The sequence below is a fragment of the Glarea lozoyensis genome (genome assembly GCF_000409485.1).
Source record: "Glarea lozoyensis ATCC 20868 chromosome Unknown GLAREA6, whole genome shotgun sequence".
Classification (NCBI taxonomy): domain Eukaryota; kingdom Fungi; phylum Ascomycota; class Leotiomycetes; order Helotiales; family Helotiaceae; genus Glarea; species Glarea lozoyensis.
Genome location: NW_007361001.1, coordinates 1,283,768 through 1,302,206, shown reverse-complemented (window position 1 = coordinate 1,302,206; position 18,439 = coordinate 1,283,768). Strand labels below are relative to the sequence as shown.

The 18,439-nt window shown below is 46.1% G+C and overlaps 7 protein-coding genes across 7 annotated transcripts; 5 read left to right on the top strand and 2 right to left on the bottom strand.

Moving 5' to 3' along the window:
* Nucleotides 1-212: 212 nt before the first annotated feature.
* GLAREA_02733 (ATP-dependent DNA ligase DNA-binding protein) lies at nt 213-2,861 on the bottom strand (the record flags this gene model as incomplete). Its single annotated transcript, XM_008087818.1, has 2 exons — nt 213-1,784; nt 1,830-2,861. The coding sequence occupies 2 exons, from the start codon at nt 2,859-2,861 to the stop codon at nt 213-215; spliced, it is 2,604 nt and encodes an 867-aa protein (XP_008086009.1).
* Nucleotides 2,862-3,206: 345 nt separating this feature from the next.
* GLAREA_02732 (RINT-1 family protein) lies at nt 3,207-5,910 on the top strand (the record flags this gene model as incomplete). The annotated part of the gene is made up of 6 exons (XM_008087817.1): nt 3,207-3,311; nt 3,469-4,131; nt 4,178-4,960; nt 5,011-5,299; nt 5,351-5,397; nt 5,458-5,910. The coding sequence occupies 6 exons, from the start codon at nt 3,207-3,209 to the stop codon at nt 5,908-5,910; spliced, it is 2,340 nt and encodes a 779-aa protein (XP_008086008.1).
* A 3,139-nt stretch (nt 5,911-9,049) lies between these two features.
* GLAREA_02731 (uncharacterized protein) lies at nt 9,050-10,027 on the top strand (the record flags this gene model as incomplete). The annotated part of the gene is made up of 3 exons (XM_008087816.1): nt 9,050-9,356; nt 9,425-9,957; nt 10,013-10,027. 3 exons carry the CDS (start codon nt 9,050-9,052, stop codon nt 10,025-10,027), a joined length of 855 nt encoding a protein of 284 aa, XP_008086007.1.
* A 1,183-nt stretch (nt 10,028-11,210) lies between these two features.
* GLAREA_02730 (Mitochondrial carrier) lies at nt 11,211-12,347 on the top strand (the record flags this gene model as incomplete). Its single annotated transcript, XM_008087815.1, has 2 exons — nt 11,211-11,313; nt 11,533-12,347. 2 exons carry the CDS (start codon nt 11,211-11,213, stop codon nt 12,345-12,347), a joined length of 918 nt encoding a protein of 305 aa, XP_008086006.1.
* A 1,250-nt stretch (nt 12,348-13,597) lies between these two features.
* Nucleotides 13,598-14,630, top strand: GLAREA_02729 (uncharacterized protein; the record flags this gene model as incomplete). The annotated part of the gene is made up of 2 exons (XM_008087814.1): nt 13,598-13,700; nt 13,753-14,630. The coding sequence occupies 2 exons, from the start codon at nt 13,598-13,600 to the stop codon at nt 14,628-14,630; spliced, it is 981 nt and encodes a 326-aa protein (XP_008086005.1).
* Nucleotides 14,631-15,141: 511 nt separating this feature from the next.
* Nucleotides 15,142-16,035, bottom strand: GLAREA_02728 (RING/U-box; the record flags this gene model as incomplete). The annotated part of the gene is made up of 1 exon (XM_008087813.1): nt 15,142-16,035. One exon carries the CDS (start codon nt 16,033-16,035, stop codon nt 15,142-15,144), a length of 894 nt encoding a protein of 297 aa, XP_008086004.1.
* Nucleotides 16,036-16,280: 245 nt separating this feature from the next.
* On the top strand, nt 16,281-17,933 carry GLAREA_02727 (uncharacterized protein; the record flags this gene model as incomplete). Its single annotated transcript, XM_008087812.1, has 2 exons — nt 16,281-16,509; nt 16,561-17,933. 2 exons carry the CDS (start codon nt 16,281-16,283, stop codon nt 17,931-17,933), a joined length of 1,602 nt encoding a protein of 533 aa, XP_008086003.1.
* Nucleotides 17,934-18,439: the final 506 nt, after the last annotated feature.

The following is an 18,439-nucleotide window of genomic DNA, read 5'->3' as shown; positions in this document are numbered from 1 at the left end:
AACTTTGTGATAGTAGTAAAAGCTCAGTACAGGCTATCTCCATCTACAACAAAACGGAGTTAGATTTCAGATCAAGTTATTGTCCGCTTTTGAACCTCGATATAAAGTTTTAATTGTTACCTTACGCGCTTAAACCTTCCATGTAATTGGTCACTCCAACATGCCTTAGATGAGTTACATATATCCAACATTACAATCCATAATTCCATCTACTAATCATCATCATCCTCGCCTCCCTCAATCTCACCCTTCGCACCAGCAGCTGGAGCCTTCTCCTCCTGCTTCCTCCACAAGCCAGCTAGAAACTCATTCGTACTAGCTTCCTCAATCCCCTTATCTTCCCTCTTCTTCAAGAATCTCGGAAATCTCAGACTCAACCCCCTCTCCTCGGAAACCAATCCAATAGCCGCCGTGTATACCGGACTCAACGTAATGTCCGCAAACGCCATCTCCCAGACCTCTTTTGGCTCAAACCATACATCCGGGTTGCCTCCCTCATATTCGACGTAACCTGGTTTTGAGCCTAATGTGTTCTCGTTACCCGGATTATAGAATTCGCGATTAGCTTTGTAGAACGTGTCCGTGAACCCGGATATGCATTTGCAGACCGCTTCGAGAGATCCAGAGTCTTCATTGCGTACTGCAAGAAGGATAGGAGACCACCACTGGGATTTTCGTCCCTGTCCGTGCCATGCAGCGACAGGAATCAGATCTAACGTATCGAAGGTTGTTGAGTAGTCCTTCTTGACTTTAAGCCAAGAGTCGAGACGTTTGTCTGGTTCGTAGGTTGCCAGAAGAGCCTTGCGCCGGGTCTTCTTTTCTGGTACGTTTTCTGGAGCGTTCTTTTTTATCGTTTTCGATCTTGCCGACTTTTCTATTGCGTCCGCAGCCTCTGTGTCTTCTACATCTGCTATCAAATTAGGATTTGGAAGATTGTCAAGAATCTTGACCATAATCCCTTCGCATTTGATATCTGTGGCGCTCTTGAAAAACTCAAGAACGGTTTCGGAATCTTGTGAAGTTGCATCTATGCTCTTGACCCAGGTGAAGCGGTTCGGGACTTCTGTAAACAGGCTTCTCAATAATTCTCGCCGTTCTCGAAAAGGCCGGCTGAGCAGTGACTCTCCGTTGAGATACATCAGATCGAATGAAAACAAGCAAACGGAAACCTTTACACTTCCAATAGCTACATCTTTGCGTGCCCTATTGGAAAGTGCCTGAAATGTTTTCAGTTCGCCAGATTCCTGATCCACAGCAACCACTTCGCCTTCCATGATGAAGCTTGAAACACCGTCTCCACGAATCTTGGGTATCAGATCGACAAGATCGGGGTACTTGTCGGTCATGAGTTCGAGGTGACGTGAGAATATTGACACTTTGCCCTGGTCATCGCAATGCACTTGCGCACGCTGACCATCGTATTTGTACTCACAACTAAAGTCACGGCCTTGAAGCTTAGTGAGCATTTCTGATAAATCTCGAGTAATGCTACCCAACATTGGCCGCAGAGGAATATGTAATGCTAATCCACATCTGATGAGCAGCTCCTCACAAACGCCAATTTCAAGCAGAACAGGAATCAGATCATTGTAATTGGGCCTCTTTGCAAAGCACGCTTTGACAATTTCTTCTGGTTTTGCCCACACCTCTGCCAATGCTTCCTTCTTTAGTGTAGAGAGCTGTTGAGGGGATCTTAATGGAAAGTCTGCACCAGGAGGCTTTGACAGCAGAAATGCCCTTGATAGCGCAATCAACATTGTAGTCTTTACTGCACCGATACGAAGCTAATACCATTAGCTTTTAATCGAAATGCGACGGCGATTACTAACATGCTGGCACAATGTGCGGACTACGTATCGACTCTCTTCTGCACCCCTGGCATCTTGCAGGAGTCGATCGACGATTCTCTGCTTCACTTCTCCGCTACCAGTGCCTTGAGTATTAGCAATCTTTACTAAAGATTGATACACGCCCTTGATTGTAAGAGGCTTGGGCTTCCGCAGCGTGAAACTCTGTTTCTTCTTCGCCTCAAAGGCAACATCACCAGCGTCCCCAACCTTGTCGTACAAAGCTTTGAGTGATTTGCTGTCCAGTCCACATACATTCTTGAGGGCTTTAGAAATTGCAGAACCACCGAGGCCGAGTTCAAGCGATATGTATGGCGGTGATATACTGTTGGTCGCTAACCACACCGTAGGCAGAAGACTGTCTGGATCTGCCTCAATAATGACTCGCAGCATATTGACAAGTGTGTCTACAATCTTGATACGGCTTTGGGTGCTATTTACAAGGACAAAACATCTCGTAAGAAGGGCGTAAGATGCGTTGCCGCCGTCCGCGGCCCAATGTCCTTGCAACTCTTGGACATATTTTGAAGGATCGAAAGTCAAGGGACTTTGGTCGAAGGGTATACTAGAGGAAAGTGTATCTTCGGCCGTCCCAGCCGCTTGTAAGGTCAGTGTATTTTTAGTTTTTGGTTTGGCTACCGAATCTGTAGCGACTATGCCATCCAAATCCGGAATGTCCTTTCGCGCCTGCTTTGATAACAATCGCGTCTCATCGATTGCTTCGTTTGGTGTTTTCGGTGAGATTCCATCACTTCTCTCCTTGGAATCGCCATTCCACACAGTGCTTGCCCCAAAAGATTCTCTGTCCCATTCTGCCTGTAATTTTCTTGCCAACTGCTCGTCCGTCAATGAGGTAGTGACTTCAGAATTCTCTGCAGCTACAACAGGAGAATCATCGATCTTTGATGATGAGCCGGAGTTCTTCTTCCCAAAAAAGTGATCAAGCGTTCGCGCTGGCGTGGCTTTTAGTTTTGGGTCGTTATTCAACTTCCGCTTTTTCGCTGGGCTTGCCATGAGGATTGTGTTGGATGTCTCAGTCAATTCCTAGCTCATGAAAACGAGCTGTGTGCATGTCATTAGTGGAAGAGCTATTCCATACTCGCTACATCGTAGACTGCGTTTAGAATACGGTAGTCCTAGAAGTTGACCTTGCGAATCTCATATTGAATATATTGGCGATGCGGGAGACGCGAGGCGCGACTTCCAACTTCCTCGATGACGCTTGTTTCTTAAGTGGTTGCAGCTGGCAGCTTGGACAATTAATCCCTGCCAAAGAGAACACATCGCTACCAGCTATCAACACCACCACCAACTGGGTTCAACGCAACGACTTGGTATATTGCCTATGACCGTCAAGATATGCCCGACTTAATAACAGTTCCGGAGAGGACGGAGAGGGGCGGCCATACACCGGTCGCTGTTCTTCTGTACCCAGAAACGGATATCCCCAATGAGGAAAAGAATGTGAAATTGGACGACTATCTAAATGATAAGATTCAGACAAAAGCAGACTTCGCAAGCCTCCCAAACTTGTTGCTAAAAGTTGAAGGTCAACGGAAAGATCTTGAGAAGCAGGCAAGTTCTGCGCGCTCTTCCATCGTTGCGTACTCATTCAATATAGCTTCACGATGCCAAAATCCAACTCGACGAATCGAGAAACGCCTCAGCGAAGCACACCACAAAAATGCGCGAGCAGATACGGATTTTCCAAACCCAGCAAGAGGCTGTCCGGAAACGATTAATGGTCGTGGTCCGTTCGGATACTCCCGAGGAGGCTACCACGCTTCTGAAGGGTCCTATGGAGAAGCTAAGACGGGTTGAATTGGCTAAATCATATGTCGAATTGCTGAAAGATGTCGACGAGATGAAAAAAGAAGCCAGGAGCTTCCTGCCCGGTCGCCCAAAAGAGGCACTTGTACCTTATATCAAGTTGAAGGAGCTATCATTATCAATGGTGGAGCTTCAGCGTGATGCAGAGGGCGCGGCTCCCCATTTAGTGAACTACGTGCAAGGTGCTACTTCGAAGCTCTGGGATGACATGAAGAGAATCATGGCAGATGAATTCGAAGCAATCTTAAGAGCTACAAGGTGGCCAGAGGTTGCGCAGCCTCCTTCTAGGGAGTGGCAGGATTGCTTTGAAAAATTGCTGGATCTACAATCTCCCGAGATCATGTCTGCTAGAGAACCTCTCGCGCTTCTTCCTATGACTGTCTTGGCGAAGAACTTCGTCTCTCAATTCAGATATCATTTTTTTACGCCAAAAGCCACTAATCAGATACACCGAGTACGTTCTATTCTTGTTACGATGCGTCCTAGCTAATGTTATCCAGCTTGGGGAGTTCTTCTTCCCATGGTTTTTGGGTACTGTTGAGAAGTGGCAGGACTATCTCAGAGAGTTCGTCGGACCCGTATTGGCAGCTCATTTCCGGGGAAACCTGCTTGCTGGCAACCCACTCTATGTGGATCCTGTAGCTGCTTTCATTACTGCGCTGTTACCAGTAATGAAAGAGAAGGTTGATGCCGTTGCTCTAGAGGTGTCCTCCAAGCCAAATCTACTTAGCCGCTTTATACCAGAGTTGATGGCGTTCGATGAGAAGGTCCGATCTCAATTTGATTATGACGGCGGTAACCCAGAGGCCGGCTGGAAAGGACTGACGTGGGATGTTTTGAACGTTTACTTCGACAATTGGCTAGATGCTGAGAAAATGTTTGTTGTTAAAAGATATGAAGAAATACATTCTGGTCCGGACCGCGGCCAGATTGATTTTGATGGCGCTGAAGTTGGCAAGACCAAACCTACTTATGGAGCAACCAAAGTTGGAGATCTGTTACATTCCGTAACACAGCAATACAAAGGATTGCGAAGATTCTCTCACAAAATCCGATTTTTCGTGGAAATTCAATCGTACCTCCTTGATCAATATTTTGGAGTTCTGAATGACTCCCTCTCGGTCTATTTATCTTCCATCACAACCGTCGGACGCACGTTGCATGGTATTTCGAAAGAGGAACAGGCCAACCTAGAGGGCATTGGCGGACTTGATCGCTTGTGTCGTATGTACGGAAGCGCAGATCGTATTATATTTGTGCTTCGAGAATGGTCCTGTGACGAGGTTAGTACTTGATTTGTGGCCGCTTTCGCATATGCTTGCTAATTCAATAGTTCTTTGTGGAATTGTGGGATCAATTGCAAGATAGGGCGAAAGATATAGAAGCCGAGAATAAAGTGGCCGGAGACATGACCTTGAATCAGGTTAAACAACATACTTCGAGGGTCCTGGGCACGCAAGCCGAAGGCTCAATGTTCGATATCCATATCGACCTCTACAATCGCTTTCGGAATAAAACAGAAACTAAAATTATCGAAGCCTTACAGCATTCCTTCCCACAATCATTCAAGCCGTATTTCATTAAACCTCAATGGAGGACCGTTGGCGAGGAGCTTGTTCCAGGTGAGAATTCATCCATTAGGCGACTTCTGCATTCTACTAACATTACTATAGACCCTAGCACAATGGCTATCACCCCAGAACTTGACTCACCACTCCAAGTATGTGAACTCCAACTCATTACAAACAACTGATCCGCTTCTCTAGCTAATAATTTACAGACCATCAAGGCAAGCATGTCATTCCTCAACATGGCCCTGGCATACTCAACGTTCCGTCGAGTCTGGCGAGCAGCGTTCAGCAACCTTCAGACTCTTCTCTTCAACGAAGTACTGGTCAAGCAGGAGTTTACTAGTCTCGGGGCAGCTCGATTAATGGCCGATATCAACGCAATCCACAGCGTTGTAGAGAGCTCTATTGGTTTCAGTAGAGGTTCAATCAGCATAGAGGCTCTTGGCATGCCCAAGTTAAGGGAAGGCATAGAGCTGTTAAATTTGCCATTGCAGGCTGATGAAGGCAAGATAAACCTCAAAGATGGGTACGAGGAGATATTTTATTCGAGGGAAAAGGCTGCGGAAACGCTTGCTAAATTGGGCCTCAATCGGTTATCAACTTATGAGGCCAAGTTGATCTTGCAGCATAGGGTTGAGGCGAGAGTTTCGATCGACGATTAGAAAGTATATTATTGGGATACATAGTAGAGGCATACTGGTAGAAGAGGGGCTAGTAAGCAATCATTAAATAATATGTATTTCAAAGTTTATATTCTCGTGGAAACAGTCCGTACATGGGGGTTGTAGTTCTCGTTCAGGGTGTAGTTGAATACGAAGACACATTTGTCTATGGTGCAAGCATGTATTTCACAATAGACGTGGAAAGAATGTCACAACACTTTTTTGCACAGCAGCAAGACTTGAAGAGAAACAATGGAACTCATCAGCTGGAATGATCATGAAACAGCCACCATTGTACAAAAGAAATTCCGCGGCTGAGATTTCGTGGACGGAAGGCTGCCGCCGCGGCGGTTTCATGGTATCAAGAGGCGTTGGCCGAACCGTTGAGATTGAGTTCGGGACGGGATGGAGGAGATTAGTGATAGAGCAGGGGATCTTATCTGATAGTGTATAGCTAATTGATCGTGACCAGGAGGAATCTTTTGTATATATCTGTTCTCGAAATGCGAGTTCCATATTGAGGTTCGCAGAAGAGTTCATGTAGCTGAGTGTTGTTTTTACTTTTTGTGGAACTACTGATATTTCTTGGTGGCCTGGTCCTGGAACTCAGAGACATGCAATGCAAAGTTCTGTAGAGACTAGCCTAAGGGATGAACTTCAATATAATGGAGCAGCCTTATGTAAGGTTAATTATTAGAATCTGTGATGTGGGGAATTGTGGATGAGAGGTTCATTGTGCTTGGAGTTGGGATGGCGTTCTTGGTTGATTTACGGCTTGTTCTGGAACACTTTTTTTTAAATGATATGCAAGCCAGAAACTTATGGATACGTCAAGGTTGAATCGATGTGTAATGAGGGGTCAGGTTGCCAGCACTACAGCACCATCTTCCGTACATGGTAACCTGAATGTACACGCTCCTCGACTACAGTCTACAATCCCAACACGGTTAGCTGAGAGCTCAATACCACTACCTATTCACCTATCTCTCGATCAGGAAATCAACTACGAGACCACGCGCCCTTTTCACCATAGCATCTCTGTATACGAAAATAGCTCGTTCGTATTTGTATCCATATCTCGCGTATGACGCGGTCATACGGTAAGTTCCATGTCGGTGCACCAGATGGAAAGGCCGGCACATACGCAGGACTCCTCTGCAGTGGAATCAGAGGAGAGATTGAATCTGAGTCCCGAAACTATTGGGGTTGGCGTCTTGTTTACATAGGGTTTGAGGCTGTGTGGTGCGCACGAAGAGTTGAGACGGAGGATTTATGCATCATCTAGCGATCACGGGCTTTGGAAAGACGTGACGGGTTTGTCAAGTTGTCCTTGGGATTGGGAGGCCTGGGAGTGTCGTGATCTGACTGTTGAGCTGTGCTCAATACGTTGTGGATTGTAAGATGCTTTTCGCACTTCGTATTGCTCGACTGTGTGCGGGTTGGGGTGGTGTTGACTGTCACCACATTGTTGATTGCTCCTCACGGGAGTTGCAGATGGTGGGACGAATACGACGCACTTTGAGTGTTTCGATCCTGTAGAATTTAACCTTTCCCCTCATCAACAATAACAAACCGCAACTTCCAAAGGCCGGAAACCCGAAATGAACCTCCAGCTGCAAAAATCCCTTGATCCTCTCTCTTCCACATTCGCCGCATCCGTCATCCGCGATCCCGTGAATTGAGTAGTTCAAAGCAGCCAGAGCTTCTGGCCAAGCTTCTGGCCAAAACCCGTGTCAGCAGAGCAGGAATCCCGCCGAGATGCTAAGCGAATCTGGTGATTCGAGCTAATCTCATGCCCCTGACGCTAAAGCACAAGCGCTGCGTGCGTGTTCCTGCATAAGTGCACAACTAATTGTGAAGGCTGTGATAGTGCCACACCAGGTGGTGCTTTCGCACTGCTCTTTTCAAGTCTCACCACACAGCTTGGTTTCAATGCCAGCGAACTGGGCAGACTCGGCAGAGACAGGACTGGTTGCGTCGACGTAGGGTTCGTCTATTGATCTTGGGACGCAAAGGAGGATGTCACGACAGAGGGTCAAAGACAAAGATATTTGTCGATCTGGATCGCTTGGGGAGGACAACCTTGGAAAGTCGTAGACGATGTAACCGGGTTGATACAAAGCATTGTGTTCATGGATATTTTCTTTTCAAATATGATTGATCGTGACTTGGACATATACAAATATAAGTTATTCGAGCAAGTGAGTTATTCAACAGTCTTGACTAAGTTGACTGCCCAGTCGTTATGGTTATTCTGGTTAATTTGGCATACATTGTCTGGCTTACTTCGTATCTTACCGGTCAACTGAACCCCAAGAATTTCGTGATTGAGTCGGTAAGGGTTGGACCTCTAGCTAAGAAGCAAATAGTCAAGAGGAAAAAGAAAGATTTGTATTTGACTTCATCAATAACAACATCCAAAGGGATGATTCGCATATCAAGTGTCTCCTGTTAGTCCAGTGCGCCGGTGAGAGGGGTGGTTAGTTCGTAATTCTAGCACTTTCCTGGGTGTGCTTCTAAAAGTAGTCCCTCTTCCTGACCAATCACACTTCCGGATATTTCCATATTTTTCTCGTCCAATTTCCAGCCGATCCACTGTGCGCGAATCCCTTCCCCCCCTACCGCTCGCTCAGCTTCCCACTCCACCCGCAAGGACTCTTACGAGATCATTCTCCTACACACAATCTTTCATCCTGTTCATACCGTCTCTCATCATCGTCGCCGTCGTCGATGCTTGATCTTCTATTCTGCTAATCACCAGTCCATTTTTTTCTTCGAGGCACATTCGTTACGGCCTCTTTCGCGATTCACTGTCCGAGGATCAACAACACCCTCACAACATTCCAATCGCGTGTTTCATCCATCTCAATCTAGGTAACGCTCGCAACGGGACTTCCGCAAACTCTCGAAACGAACTCGACGACACTGAGCTTCATCGAACCACCATCTTCTTTCGATTCCAGTCTCTGTGAATCGGATCATCAGCAAACCTAATTATTCACCTGCAAACACACCGTTGGTCGGATTCTTTAACCCCCGACCACAACCGTTCGACACGACATCGCGTTCGAGTCGAGCCATATCCTCAGTCCCGACTGAACCCCATCACTCAAGAGGCCACGGCCATCGAACATCCAACATGAGGTCGAATACCGCACTTGTCGCCGCTGGCATGCTTGCTGCTGCCTCGACAGTCGTAGCACAAGAATTCGGAGTAGATGTGACCAAGGGCTGTTACTCAGCGGTCAATGATTATGTCTTTAACACAACATATATCTACAACACCGACGGATACTGCCAGAAACAATGTGCACCTTTAGGATACAATGCTATGGCTACAACGAAGGGTACCGACTGCTGGTGTGGACAAACTATTCCGGATCCTTCCGCCAAGGTCGACGATTCTTTATGTAGTACGAAATGTGCTGGATTCGGGGACAAGACGTGTAAGTGTCTCCTCTGTCGTCTTAGAGACGGAAAATCTAAACGGAGAGTCTACGCTAACACATCCCAGGTGGTGGTGCCAAATATTTCACTGTGTATACCAGTGGTCTCGTAGACGAAACGCTAGTCTTAACGGCAGGTGATGCAGCAAGTAGCACCTCAGCGAAAACATCATCAACTCCGTCAGCAACTGTGAGCGTCGCGCCTTCTGTCGTTACCCTTGGCGGCCAAACCGTAATTGTAACAGCAGGAAGTGCAGTAAGCAATACCTCTCCAGCATCGGCCACAGCGGTCAATAGTGGTGGAGGGGGTCCAAATAAAGCCGCCATCGCCGCAGGCGTCGTTGTCGGCATTGTTGCACTTGCCTCCATTGCCGGAGGTGTCTTCATCTTCATTCGCAGCAAGAAGAGGCGTGAAGTTGAAGACGAGTACCGAAGAAATGCTGCTGTAAGCAGCTTCATCGCCAATGGCGGAAAGCCTCCCATGAGCAGCGGCGGCGCTTCATCATTCAGCGACACACGTCTCGACCCAGTTCTAGCTCAACGAAGAATCAGCGATGGCAGTATCGCAGACAACCAAGACTACTCGAGAAGAATCCTCAAGGTATGTAGTACCATACCCAATTTATGCTTTCGTCTCTTATCTAACCCATCTGCAGGTCACCAACGCCTAGAAAATTTACATACGAAACGAGTTTCCTGTCATTAGCATCTCTTTCGTCCACATGGCGTTTACGGTTCGCAGGGAACATTGGGTTTGACGATTGGGCTGTCACCAATCCTTTAGCACATGCCACTGGTGTTTTTGTGTATAGATGTGGCGTAGTAGAGGCGAGAAAAGCTTTCTCTCTCAGAGTTGCTTGATTCTTGACTCACAATTACGATACACAATCAACACGTTATATTATCCGCACCGTCCTGTCCTTTCAGAGAGTTTTCATTTCTCAAATTATCGCGCCACCCACAATCCGCTATTCGACCACAATTTCACCACAACCATTTCACGACTCAACCAAACCGCCGAGTCATCTCTTTTTAAGAGGATCTAGCAGGATGGAGAGGTCTTTTCTAAGTGTCCTTCTCATTTTGCCACAGTCTGATGTGACACTGGAGACGTATGTATTTTAGGCCGACCTGTGGGAGACAGGAAGTCCATGGAGGAGGAAGGGATTCAGGAAAGGTGTATTTCCCCAACAGTACTATAGATCCGATGTAATGAAGAAAAATTCAATTGCAAATATTTTTACGAATATGTATAGCTATATCGTATCACTTTCATATTATCTTGTAATTCAATTCCATTTATCATGATCACCCAGTCTACAGACCTCGTGTAGCTAACATACTGTGAGGAAATATATCAAGTATCTCCAGCTACATCTTTACTACAATTAGCAAGTCGAGTCTCTGCGGCCAAATCCTACCATTCTACTACTAGCTTATCATCAAACATTTAGTCACTCGCTATCAAATCCCAATAATCTATAGAACGACTGCTCTCAGTGCTCTGGGACAAGTTTAGGAGTCGATTGCACCATATTTGAGGCCTTGTATACAAGGCTTTCATACACTAATTCACTAAGCGAAACACGACATCATCCACACCTTGCAACTTTTGTCTAGCTTAGCGGGAGCTTGTATTTCTGAGCAATAGCATCACGTCTTTTCCTTTGACAGGTTCAATTGACCTTCAAACAATTTTCCAAAACCGAATTCTACATCTTCTTCTAACCGATTTCCAATATCGCTGTACAAAGCTACACTTTCGGCAAAAACTCACCACAATCACGTACGATAGCCGATAAGAGGTGGGGTTTGGAACTGTCTGTTTGGTGGAATCGCGGTTGACAAGAAACTATGGCGGACGTCGCTGCTGTTGAGATTGAGGAGGGGGGGATGAAGAAGACTGCTAAGGACTTATTCGCTGGAGCTGCTGGAGGAATTGCACAAGTACTGTTAGGTAAGTTTGATGATTGCGCTTTTAGATTTTGTTTGGCGGGTGCGGTGTAGTTTGTTGAAAAGAGGTTGATATTGATCACGTGTGGGGTTACTTGTCCAAATCCAGAGTCAAAGAGACGCAATTGATTCCCTGAGTTTGATTTGGTGCAGTCAGGGTGTAATCTTCTCGAGAGTGACTTCCGGGTTGGCGCTATGAATGCCAAAGCTAATGTTGCACCAGGCCAACCGTTTGACATTGTCAAAGTGCGACTTCAGACCACAAACGCATACCCCAACGCTCTTGTAGCAGCAAAAACGATCTACGCCCAAGAAGGAGCTCTAGCGTTCTACAAAGGAACACTTACACCACTAATTGGGATTGGCGCCTGTGTATCCGTCCAATTCGGTGCCTTCGGTTTCGCCAAACGCTACTTCGAAAATAAGAACTCCTCACTTACCTCACCCAGATCCAGTTTGAGCTACTCTCAATACTACGCAGCCGGAGCATTTGCTGGTATAGCAAACTCCGTAATTTCAGGCCCAATCGAACACGTAAGAATCAGATTACAGACCCAGCCACACGGCGAGAAAAGACTCTACTCCGGCCCATTAGACTGTGTAAAGAAACTTTCCGCCCACGAAGGCGTGCTTAAAGGACTTTACCGCGGCGAAGCAGTAACCATCCTGCGTGAGGCCCAGGCGTATGGTGTTTGGTTCCTGAGTTTCGAGTATATGATGAACGCAGATGCAGCACGCAACAAGATCGCTCGCAAGGAGATTCCAAGTTGGAAGGTTGCTTTCTACGGTGGTCTGGCTGGTGAAGCGTTGTGGTTGGGAAGTTATCCGTTTGATGTTGTGAAGAGTAAGATGCAATCTGATGGCTTTGGGAAGGAGAAGAAGTACGCTGGGATGAGGGATTGTTTTAAGCAGACTTATAGGCTTGAGGGTGCGAGGGGTTTCTGGAAGGGAATTGGTCCGACGTTATTGAGGGCTATGCCTGTTTCGGCTGGGACGTTTGCGGTTGTCGAGATGACTATGAGGGCGATGAATGGTTAGGTGAAAGTGAACGATGAGTCGAGCTGGTACCTCTTGTCTTGGGAGTTCGGCGTTTGTAAACAGTTTAGGATATTAGATTGTGATTTAAGAAGACCTCAACGTCTACAAGGACAGAATTGAAATATTGAACGTCAGTATCTTGTCTAGTACCAATTCCGGCTTTGAGACAAGAGACTTCGGTGGGAACTGAGTGGGGGTATTAATCCAAATTACTCAATTTCACGCATATGATGTCTCTTATACAAGCTCCTACTGATCTCCTAAAAGGTGAGTCGAATCTGGTGCAGTAGAAGTAGTAAAGGGCTTCTGCCATGAAGGAGAATGTACTGATTATGTTGTATTTTATTCTCATCAGGGTGTTATCGATCCTACGATATGTTAACTGAGTGAACTTAAGCCTGCCTCTATTCTTCGCACAGTCAGAAGAGCACAGCGAACCTTGCTGAACGATATCTGATTCCATTTCGGTATATATTCACTTATCAATACATCCTGAAATAATTACAATCTCGCAAAACTTTCTAGTCAGCCTGTACAGAAGTCATGCCTAAAATTCCCCAGAAATATTCTGAAAATCTTTTGGTGTCTTTTGTACTAATGGTCTACAGGAATCGTAACATTGGTTTCCTCTAGCCTATATCAATGTACAAGAGCTGTGCAATTCCTGCCAACCAAAACAGTGCCGGATATCATAGAGATTAGGTAGGTTTATGTGTATATTCAAATATGACTCGCATAGTCTTCTGCCTGTTGTGTATAGAGAAACATATTGATGCTTTAAAATATGAACACGTCCTGTAAATTCTTGTCATATATCCAGAGATTTTTGCCATAGCACATATAGATTCGCTGACTCTTTGCACATATGATAATCATAAATTCTTGAACTAGCTATGCGCAGAATGGTATATGAGAAAGAAATTTCAACGCGTTCAAATCATTGAAGGTGTATTAGAGTGTTTTAGAATGTGATTCTAATTTGTATATTTATATATCCGTAGATTGTTAAGGTTGATCTTGATTCTTGAATTGGTCAGACATACATCTTCTTCTAAGGCAGAAGTGAAATTATGAGAAAATGCAATTCACTTAAATTTCACCATCATTTCAATTTCACGATATGGAAATTAAAGTGGTGAGCAGCTCCCCACTCATATATCTCTTGATACGTCTGTCTTTAGTTCTCATTACCTTTGTTTGGTGCCCAAATCCCCAAACGGCACGCTTAGCTATATCTCAATTTAATCAACATGGCTGACAGTACACGCAACGAGAGTCACTCGAGAAATGGCACAACTATTTCGGAATCGATCCAACCAGCGGAGCTTCTCTCGACAAAACGTGATGATACTGGTAATCTTTTGCAAAATATATGGCTTCATTTTGGTGGCTAAATATTCTATAGGTACAAGCCAAGAAGCAACTTCATCTCCGCAGACACCGTCCCACACAGCTACCAATGCTGCCTCTCCACCTGGCCAACACACAGCAGCCACTATGAGCATTTCCTCGTCAAGTATAGACACAACTGGGGTACTGCCACAGCAGTTTCGTCTTGATGTTTCCTTCACAACTGGAGTGGTACCGTCTAGCGTCATGAACGTAGCCCTTACGCTTGACTCATCCCCGCACGAGATCAAAGTCAGATGTCCAATTCCAAGCGGCGTAGACCATTTCGACCTTGGTCTTACACTTCCCATCGTCACTCCAGTCCTCAGCACTCAGCCTACACAGACCGCCGCTGCACCTGTCGCAAAATTCAACGCTGTCCGTGGCTCCGATGCTGTTCAAATACCTACCAAACCTCCGTTGACTTTTAACTCATTGCCAGCTGAGATTCGGTTGATGATCTACGATTATTGCGTAGAACCAAGAATGATACAGATTGGTATTACCGAGCAAATTTGCAGAGCGAACTATGAACCGTACGACTTCGATGAGGAATCAACGACCTGGACGGAAGAAAAAGTATCACCAACGAAGGACCAATTTACTTATACACCGCCGGTAATGGTTCCGCTGTGGATGGAGCTACGCAACCCGGTGATGAGAGAAGACTTTGCAGTCTTTCAGCTCAATAAGGAGTCCAGGGATGGTCTAAAACAGCGCTGTTATTTACCAATTAACGACTCGACGATGTCGAACAGCCGAACCACGTATATCGATCCCAATAAGGACTATTTGTACTTCAAACTCGGAAAAAGACCGCGGCATGGTGCTGAAACGCAATACCCTGCCCCTTTTCATTTGTTGTGTGGACAAGTACTCTCCCACGACGTCTAGACTAGTCTTAAGCACTTAGTATTTGATGTTGAGAATCAATCCCGGTCTCCATACAACATCCGTAACGTGCATTTAAAGAGATGGACTAGCCTCAAATCCATCAAAATTGTCATGCACGAAAAATCATGTGGTGCGTCAATTGTCAACCATCGATTAACCTACGCCATCCCTGACGCACTTGTTCGCCTTATGAAGCCAAAACACTACGTCAATGATCATGCCCGTTTCTTCTGGTTTAGAAATCTGCTGAAATTTTTCGAGCAGATGTTGAAGCACCAGGAGCGTGAATATGTAAGCGTCGAATTGGTTGTTCTGGTTAGTAGATGGTCGTATGAGTTCTGCTGCTTTCATCCATGACCATAAGAACACCTAAACATAGGAGCACATAATAAATCGAGAGACTTTTGTACAAGAATGAGATTTTCCTCAAGTTACAAATCTCGATGACCGCATGCGATATGGTGGATATTCTTGAAAACTTCCCATGAGAGTACCGAAACAATCTACATTCTCATATAGTATCTCGTGCTCTTCGATTTGAAGTTGCGGTTTGTGACTCTTTTGCCGAAGTCAAACTGTTATACTGGACGTTTCTATCCCAATCTTCCAAAGACATGTAGGGACTTCTCAACCATGCTCGCATCTCATGGAGAAACAATCTAGTGTTCGCTCGTCCAAGAAACTCTTGCAACATCTCCTCAGCTTGCCCGCCGCTACCTTGTGTGTCGACCGTCTTCAAAATCGCAACAATGTATTCAAGCAGGAACTCGGCATTGTTTCCTCTTCGATCCGATGACATTGAACTATCTGGCGTGAGAAACTCGAAGACTTGCAGCTCGCGCCGGATCCATCTGCGTGCTCGAGAGACAAGCTCCTCGTCGGTGCTGAACAGCTCGGGCGTAAGCTCTCGAAATCGGGAAAGTCTGTTTGATCCCACATGAAGTGAAAAGAGCTGGTTCCTGTAGATGTATCGGCGTCGTAGAATGGCTTCATCAGCTGAAGGAACTACCCTCGAACTATGCTGCTGTCTTGAACGATAGGGTCGTCGTGGTCGAGGGGCGAAACGGCCATGCGTTGGGTTATGGGAAGTCGCTGCTTTCTCGGATCTCTTCGTTGACGGTACACAATACGTTTTGAAAGTGCCATTTGACTTCAAGTCGTACCTCACAGTTTTGATTTCTGCTTTGCAGAGAGGACAAGTTGGCCGCTGTTCAAACCAACTGATCAAACATAGATAATCAAAACTTTCGTGCTTGCATGGGTGTGCTATCGCCAGCTCAGAAATCCGATCCAGACAGATGACACAGCAATTATCATCTTCCAGCTGGCCATTTTGTCGAGGTGAGATCTCGTCCAGGATGACTTTTAAAGCAAGTTGAGCAGTCGCATCGCCTTCTTGGTCCATGAAGTGAAGTGCAGTCGTGGTGGGTTTAGAAATGAGATCGGCGGGGAAGTTTAAATATGCAGGTGTGGCGTTTCCAGCGCTAGGCGATAAGATAACATGGGACGCGTTTTGGGGGGACGCGAATTGACCTGAGTCTCTGGTGATTGTTGTACTCCCTATTTCTCATTCTCTTTCTCTCAAGCACACCCGCTTTAACAAATTCATTGTATTACGGGCACATAGCTGACGGCCTTCGCGATCTTCGCATGCTTGGCAGCATTCCAGATACTAGGACGTTATTGCTTTCAAAGCGGCAACAAAGTAGCGAGCTCAATGGGATTGGAACCGCGGATATGGATGCCATACAGCTGGAACAATGGACCGAAAAATCGAACGTTCTCAGGACTGAACTTAAGGCATGGGAGAAGGAATTCGCGTGTGGGAATGATGGCCGTAAAGCTGGACGGGAAGACATAAAGAAGCATCCTGATATTGGTATGTGCGTCAACTACGACTAGTATAGGGACGAATAGTAATTCAGTCCAGCTGCCAAATATAAGGAGTACAACAAAACTCGAGATATACTATCTGGGAAAGTGCAGCCTCCCAAATCCAAACCGCATCTTGAACAGCAGACACCACGAAAACGAAAGTTCGAAGAGGAGCACGAATCTACACCCAAACGACAAATAGTCCAGACACCTTCAAGAGGAACGATACTCCCGTGGGCTGTCGACCCTTACGATTCGCCATCGGTCATTCGAAACCTCTTCACGCCCGTGAAGAAGACGGCCCTAGGTCCAACACCTCAGAAGGACGGGCAAGTTCTAGGAATTTTCGACCTGCTACAAAAAGATAACGATGCATCCCCCCTGAAGTTAACCAACCGCAAGTCCATCGAACGGCAAGTCACCACCCAAGAAACGCCTCGAAAACGCAAGGAGGAGAACAATGGCCGACACAGTCGGACGCCAGCATCCACAGGAAAACGTCATATGTTGGACTCATTTGCTACCCCTTTGAAAAATCGCACCATCAATGGACAAGGATCCAAAACACCATCTTCAGTATCGAAGCTTCAATTCTCCACCCCATCCTTTCTTCGAAGAGATAGCCAGCGAATGGCATTACCCCCTGTAGACGAGAATGAAGACGGCATACTTCTCTCGCCCCAGATGGCGCGTGTCCCGCGGAAAACCATGATGAGAGGCCTAAGTAGTATGCTTGCTGGTCTCCGAAAATTGGAATCGGATGCCGCAGATGATGACCTCGCCGTTCTTCACGAGTTGGAGAATGAAGCGGCCGGTACCTCAATTAAACCTCCCACTAAGCCGAAGCCCAACTTGCCGACAATGAACGACGATATCCTTGCAATAGACAGTCAACCGGGCTTCCCATTAGGTGGGTTCGATGATGAGGCGCAATTCGATTCGGATCCAGAGGAGGTAACGAATCCACCTCTAGGCCGAGACGGTCAGCCATTGAAAGTATATAAGAAGAAAGGCCAGAAACGAACAACCCGTCGTGTAAAAATGAAACCAACACGCACTAAACCCGGAGCTCCAACAAAGGTGCCCGCCGAAATAGATAGCGAAGACGAACTCAACAAACCTGTTCTGGAAACCAACAATGAGGAAGAGGCGGTACAAGTAGAAGAAGGGGCAGCGGAGTTTGCGGATTCTGCACGAAACTTTGACTCAGACTCTCAGTCTGAATATACGGCTTCAGAGGGCGGAACCCGATATAGGAGACCGGACCAGAACAAGAAAAGAAAAGTCATGGGCAAAGATGGGAAGATTAGGAGTGTGGCTAGGAAAGTGACGGCTGCTGCTCATCAAAATTTCAAGAGGCTTAAATTACGGAATTCAGGAGCCAAGGGGCCCGTAGCTCACAATAGCCGATTTAGGAGGAAGAGATGAGAGAAGCCTATGAGAGATATGTCTACGGGGAATCATGAAGCTATGAATATTAACAGTCACTTTGCATAGCCAGGAGCTGGGTAGATCTGAAGAATTGAATTGATGGGTATAGTTTTATCGTTTGTATATCCACGGCCTCTGTGAGCTATCAGATATTCTTATTTCTTCTCACGCCCAACATATTTGTGGCGTTTTCCCCCCTCATTGTCCATATAGTCATTAACATCCCAGATTTACATCGTCCTCATCCACACTACCCTATTTACCACCAACTCGACCTCAACGAGAAGTGGAAGAAACCAAACGACAAAATGATAACAATCCCAAATCCAATGTCTGAAAACTCCGGTCCCAAATGCTATCCAGTTCTTTGTACACAGTGCAATGATACATTGCGTCCTGAATGTAGGGGGTCCATGACTATCCCCTTAAATCGACAAACTGGGAATGACGTTATAGCATCATCATGCAACGCTCAAAAGGTATCAATCAAGGCTTCATCTAAA